Genomic DNA, 6,404 nt, shown 5'->3' with positions numbered 1-6,404 from the left:
AAATAAAGAAGGGAAACTTTTATAAGGTTATAAGTGAAACCAGTATTAATCTGAAAGGTTAATCAAAGGCATGATCTGTAAATATTTAATTTAGTTACAGGTTAAAAAATGATAGTAATATGTAATTACCACAATTCCAACCTCTCAGGTTTGCACTGTTCCAAGGAGAATATATATTGTTCTGGCCCTCACTCTTCCCAGGTTCTCCCACCTCTTTCCCTCCCATCTCATCATGGAGATCCATCTCACCTGTGGCTCATCTTTAAAGGCACAACCTGTCTTAGATGACTTCCTGTCTCCCTCACCATCTCCCTCCTCGTTGGCTGGTGTCTACCAGGCACCCTCACCTAGTTTTGTCTAATTTTGGTTACCATCTGTCGGCTTTTTCATTGTCCTTAAATCAATTTATCATGAATAAGTGGTCCCCGTGTGGCCCTCCCTCCTGAAGGAACTGGGCACAACACACACACTCAGAAAGTGTGAGGACCCTCGGATGGAATAATGGACATTTTTGAGAATGGTGTTTACCTCAGAGTTTCCAGTCGGCAGTTTGGAAAGTGGAGAAAACCACAGAGCAGCTTCACTCCTGAATCCTCAGCTGGTTCCCACTCAGGTCCAGTTCTCTGAGATGGGAGGGATTGGACCTCAGCGCCGAGGCCAGAGAGCCACAGCTGATCTCTGATAAGCTGCAGCACTCTAATCTGAAAAATGCAGGATGAGGTTATACGGTGCAGGTCTGCATGTTATCTGCGTCAGTACTAAACCTACGTTAGTTCTTAGTTGGGTCAGACCTGAATTCACGATATTACAAGGAATTTTTTTAATGTGGTGCATCACAGCAGTGTTGAGAACAGCCTCACTTCACCATCTTAGCAGCTGGTATATAGGTAGAAAAATGAAGACTGACCTGAGCCTCTCCAGTTTACAGTTTGGACTCTCCAGTCCAGAACAGAGCCGCTTCACTCCTGAATCCTGCAACTTGTTGTGGCTCAGGTCCAGAACCCTCAGATGGGAGAGGTTGGACTTCAGAGCTGAGGCCACAGAATCACAGCTGGTCTCTGATAACCTGCAGCCTCTTAGTCTAAAATAACAATTATTTTGAGAGAAGACAAATAAAAATCAACATGTACAAAACACAGCTTACAAGCAACAAACCTCTCGTCCTGCACCGGCTTATCTGCCGTATGTTCCTATTTTGGGTTCTTTCAGGGCGGTTGGACAAGATCTACACCGTATGTAAAGTGTGTGTAGGTCAAAATACCTTCCAAGTTTGTGAGACCACATTTCTCAATAGCACTCAACTCTTGTCAGGAGTTGGGACAAAGCGACCCACTCCTGATAGCTTGTGGGCGATGCTGCAGCGACCCTGCAATCCCTACACTCTCTGGTGAAACCAAATCAAAGGTTTTAGACACTGCTGGATGCTGGAAGGGTGGCTATAGTCTGGACGCATCGTTCCCCTGACTGCACATTTCTCCAACAATGATTGGCAGCTGGTGTCACTTGTTCTCCAGATGAGAGAAGGAAAGAGAGCCCCCCACAGTGTGTTTGATTGCCCCACTGCAAGCTCAATGCTGCCAGAAAACATTGCAGGAGCATCAATTCCCCTCAGGGCATCAACAAGGACCTCAGGAAAAGGTGCAGCTGCCACCTACTAGAGACAAGCACACTGAGCTGAGATTCAAAGCCCTCTCCTCCCAAGAGAAGAGCTTGTTTGTTGGAGGCTCTTCTGGGCGATACCTGGTGCCACAGCTCCAGCTCAGCCCGTCTCTGGAGCTGAGGTGGAGCTTAGCAAGTTTCATGGTTCTCCACCACTTCCTCTCGCTGAGGACCTTCTCAGCTGGTGGTTTCTGCTCCACCTTCCAAGTTGAGCAGGTGATACTTCTGCATTCCTGCCACCAGTGTCTCTGCAGAAAGAGTCTTCTCTACTGTTTTATATTAGATTGTAGAAAATTAGGATTTTTGGTTGATGTCTGAGATGTTGTTGACTAAGAGCAGGTTTTTCTTTAATACCATAGAAAGATTCGATGAGAAGAGCAAATGTATTATTTTATGAGCTACTTCCACTACTATTATATACACATACTTCCATATTGTCTTAGATTGCAAGCTGCATTTATTGCATCGTTCATAGAAAGTCATATTTGTGAGGAGAAAAACTCCAATAAGGTCATTTTCTTTAATGATCATTACAAAAGAAGGAGGCGATGAACAAACAGATTTATATAAAATGTTGAAAACTTATGGATGGAAACCTTTTTAAAATGGTTGCATTGTGTAGAATCGGTGTAGAATCAACTTGTTGACTTCTGATTTGGACTCCAATGGAAGTGAGGTGCAACAATTGTGGATGCTGAAAGCTTCAGATCTTCATGAAGGTTTCTGTGGTTGGACTGACCTGCTGCCCCTTTAAGAGGGAGGCAGGTTTGGGCTTCTGGCTGGAATGAAGCCACCTAAGATGAGAATGACTGCAGGCTTTCGGTACCAAGGTTTAACAGGGTGCTCACTTCACACTTGGGCTTTTCTCTTTTTTGGGATGGCTTTTCTCAGTAGAGAAGGGGCATGGCACACTGCAGCAGCTTTCTTTGGGGTTTTCTAGTTTTCCTTCTGATCTTTAAAAGACAGGAAGAACCATTTTTGATTGGTCTGAATGTTTGGGCGGTTTTGTGGCCAGCCTAAAATAAAACAAGACAAATCTACAACTGATACTTCCTTTCTAGTCATTGATGACCATCCTCACATGGGACAGATTTCCACAACCAATTTAATACTGCAAATCTGTCCTGTGTGGTCTTTTTTCTGAGAACTGTAACACTACGTTTATAACAAAGATCAAACATGGAAACATTATTGTCTAACTAGTTACACCTGGAAAAGTACTGGATCATCTCTGACTGACCTGAGAGTCTCCAGCTCACAGAGAGGATCCTGGAGAGCACCACAGAGCAGCTTCACTCCTGGATCCTTCAGCTGGTTCCAACTCAGCTCCAGAACCCTCAGATGGGAGGGATTGGACCTCAGCGCCGAGGCCAGAGAGTCACAGCTGATCTCTGATAAACTGCAGTGTGACAGCCTGGAAAAGGAATAAATGGGGCAAATAAACACATTTCTAAATCTGAAAATGAAGAGAAAAGCAGAAAATGTAAAGAAATTTAGAAAAGACCAACAGAGGCCTCCTGACCTGAGCGTCTCCAGTCTGCAGTTTGGATGCATCATTGCAGAAGACAGTAACTTTATCTGTCATCTCAGCTGTCAGGTTTTGGTTCCAGCTTAAGCTCAGCTCCCGTAGATGAGAAGGGTTTGACGTCATTGCTGAGGCCACAACTTCCCAATGACTCGTTGAAAGAAAACTACCAGACAGTCTGTTGTGTATGAAACAAAAATAGTGAGTCAAACTTTGGGATTTCTAATCAACTTATCTGAGAATCTACCTCAACACAAATGTAGCTCATTTCCTGGAAAAGCTAAATTCAACACCGTAGAGCAACAGTTTGAACGACCATCAGATCTGAAATGCAACTGAATTATTCTCAACATTATTCTCATCTTATTTTAGAACAGCTCATAATTACTCAATATTTAAAATGATTATAGCAAATGGTTTAAAGAAACGTGCATCTTTTTATCTGTCTATCGGCTCTTTGGATATTTTGCATTTCATCCAATTTGTACGATGGTGCGTCAAGTCTTAATTCAGCGATCCGATCGATGACATCAGAGTCTCTGGTTGCATCGATTGCCCTCAGCTTCTGTTATATCTGCCTGTTTCCCTTCAAATCATTTTCACTGCACCTTTTGTTGCTAGTGATGAAGTTGCCACCTAACGGGTGTGGAAAGGGTCAAACAACTTTGTGGGTCACATAAAGGCTCCAAACGGAACCGCCACACAAGACCTAAAACACCCATTTAAACCAACGAGGCCGGCTGTTTTTACGTTGAACAAATGAAGCAAAATAGTCACGTGTCATTAGTTAAAATGTGTTTTTTCTGTCGTTTGAATACGATGTATACAAACAAACAAAAGTTATTTAATGACATGACAGTAATTTCATGATAGTCAGTTAACTTGTGGCTCCTATTATTCCTGCCTTATGTTGGTTTGTCTGGATTGACCTTTGAACTTATATCCAGCCAGTGTTGAACATTTCTGGATGAATTGTTGTTGTTTTTAATTTATGGACGCTGCAATGGAGATAAAGAATTGAAGGAATGACCACTGGAGGGGGTATTGCTACCTGACATGATCCACTCGCTTGATTTAAACGCCGATGTCCGGCCCTAAAAATCTTTACTTACACGGCCTTCCTGCAGTTCCTCACAGCTGGAATCAGGCGACGTCGTCCCTCATCTGAGGTGTTGTACTGCTGCAGGTTCAGCTCATCCAGAACCTCCTCTGACATCTGCAGCAGGTAGGCCAGAGCTGAACAGTGGATCTCTGACAGTCCCCTCTTTGATTTCTCCCTGACTTCAGGAACTCTTGGATCTCCTGATGGACTGACTGATCCTTCATCTCCATCAGACAGTGGAAGATGTTGATGCTTCTGTCTGGGGAGATTCCATCACTGTTCTCCTCCTTCAGGTTGTTGAGGACCTTCTGGATGGTTTTTGGGTGGCTGTTCCTCTGATCCAACAGTCCACCCAAGATCCTCTGATTGGACTCCAGAGAGAGACCATGAAGGAAGCGAACAAACAAGTCCAGGTGGCCATTTTCACTTTTGAGAGATTTCATTAGTGCTCTCCTGAGGAAGTCATCAAGAGATTTGACTGGTTCAGAATATTTTAGGAACTGACTTATAACCACTGTGTCTTTCCTGGTGTAACGGTGGAACATGTAGACGGCAGCCAGAAACTCCTGAACGCTCAGATGAACAAAGCAGTAGACTGATTTCTGGAAGATCACACTCTCTCTCTTGAAGATCTCTGTACAAACTCCTGAGTACACCGACACCTCGGAGACGTCCAGTCCACATCGCTCCAGGTCTTCTGAGTAGAACATGATGTTTCCTTTCTCCAGATGTTCAAACGCCAGCCGACCCAACTTCAGAAGGAGTTTTTTGTCAGCCTTAGTCAGTTTCCCTGGTCTCTGCTTTCCTCCATACTTCTGCTTCTTCCTCTTTATCTGAACCATCAGGAAGTGTGAGTAGAGGTCAGTCAGGGTTTGGGGCAGCTCTCCTCTCTGGTCTCTGGTCATCATGTCCTCCAGAACTATAGCAGTGATCCAGCAGAAAACTGGGATCAGACACATGATGTGGAGGCTCCTGGAGGCCTTGATGTGTGAGATGATTCTCTTGGACAGATCTTCATCACTGAACCTCCTCCTGAAGTACTCCTCCTTCTGGGAGTCAGTGAAGCCTCGTACTTCTGTGATCCTGTCAACACACGAGGGAGGAATCTGATAGGCTGCTGCAGGTCTGGAGGTGATCCAGATGAGAGCTGAGGGAAGCAGGTTCCCCTGGATGAGGTTCACCAGGAGCACGCCAACGGACGATACTTGTGTGACATCAGAGATGAGCTGATGCTTGTTGAAACCCAGTGAAAATCTGCTTTCATCCAGGCCATCAAAGATGAACAGAAGTTTCCAGACAGTCAGATCTTCTGCTCTGATCTTCTGTAATGTTGGATGGAAAACATGAAGCAGGAGAGAAGACTGTGCTGCTCATCTCTGATCAAGTTCAGCTCCCTGCATGAGAGCGGAAGCACCAGACTGATGTCTTGGTTCTCCAAACCTTCTGCCCAGTCCAGACTGAACTTCTGCACTGAGAAGGTTTTTCCAACGCCGGCGACACCGTTGGTCAGAACCACTCTGATGTGTCTCTGTTGCTCAGATAAGACTTTGAAGATGTCCTGGCACTTGATTGGAGTGTCCTGGATGTTCTTCTGGAGGTTCTCTCAAGCTGTCTCACCTCATTTGTGTGTCCACCTCCTCACTTTGTCCCTCAGTGATGTAGAGCTCAGTGTAGATCTTGTTCAGCAGGGTTCCACTTCCTGCTTCATGAGTTCCTTCAGTCACATGTTCACATCTTCTCTTCAGACTCATCTTATGACCTTCTATCACCTCCTGCAGATCACTTCCTGAACATAAGTAAACCAATGATTTCCATCTATAATAAATCATCAACACAACTACAAATTCATGACATCAAAATTAAATCTCATATTGAACAGTTTTACTTTGTTTGGGCTTCATTTCAGCATCTCCAGATCTGCTTCCAGATTGTGAACAAGAGGACTCTCCTGGTGGAGCTGACTGGTCCCAGTTTGATAGGATGTGCTCCCCCCTCTCACTATGAAACACATCTCTATTAGTCCTTTGATTTATAGGATGAAAGAACCTGATCAAGACTCAATATTGTCCAGCATTTATGTCTGAATTCATCTTTCAGTTTAAACCTGATTCTTGTTTC

General features: G+C 44.4%; 1 protein-coding gene across 2 annotated transcripts; it reads right to left on the bottom strand.

Moving 5' to 3' along the window:
• Positions 1-187: 187 nt before the first annotated feature.
• LOC130519862 (NACHT, LRR and PYD domains-containing protein 12-like) lies at positions 188-5,900 on the bottom strand. 2 transcript variants are annotated; one of them, XM_057023487.1, is made up of 5 exons: positions 4,297-5,898; positions 3,182-3,362; positions 2,900-3,073; positions 908-1,081; positions 188-701 (listed from the first exon to the last, which is right to left on the bottom strand). In XM_057023487.1, exons 2-5 carry the CDS (start codon positions 3,214-3,216, stop codon positions 581-583), a joined length of 504 nt encoding a protein of 167 aa, XP_056879467.1. In that variant the 5' UTR covers positions 3,217-3,362; positions 4,297-5,898; the 3' UTR covers positions 188-580. The 2 variants fall into 2 exon arrangements, 1 of the variants encoding a protein (XP_056879467.1); XR_008948501.1 differs by lacking the exons at positions 188-701; positions 908-1,081 and having other exon boundaries at positions 2,940-3,073; positions 4,297-5,900.
• Between the last annotated feature and the right edge of the window lie 504 nt (positions 5,901-6,404).

The sequence above is a fragment of the Takifugu flavidus genome, unplaced genomic scaffold (assembly GCF_003711565.1).
Source record: "Takifugu flavidus isolate HTHZ2018 unplaced genomic scaffold, ASM371156v2 ctg231, whole genome shotgun sequence".
In the NCBI taxonomy this organism is placed as follows: Eukaryota; Metazoa; Chordata; class Actinopteri; order Tetraodontiformes; family Tetraodontidae; genus Takifugu; species Takifugu flavidus.
The sequence above is the reverse complement of the archived record's forward strand: the minus strand, read 5'-3'. Positions and strand labels throughout refer to the sequence as shown.

Bases quoted from the DNA above. Each gene is read 5' to 3' on its own strand.
- LOC130519862 (XM_057023487.1), bottom strand. From the start codon at position 3,216: ATGATGCATCCAAACTGCAGACTGGAGACGCTCAG. The intron at 3,074-3,181 runs GTCAGGAGGCCT...TTCCTTTTCCAG, and splicing joins TGCAGACTGGAGACGCTCAG to GCTGTCACACTGCAGTTTAT. The intron at 702-907 runs GTCAGTCTTCAT...TGCATTTTTCAG, and splicing joins TGTAAACTGGAGAGGCTCAG to ATTAGAGTGCTGCAGCTTAT.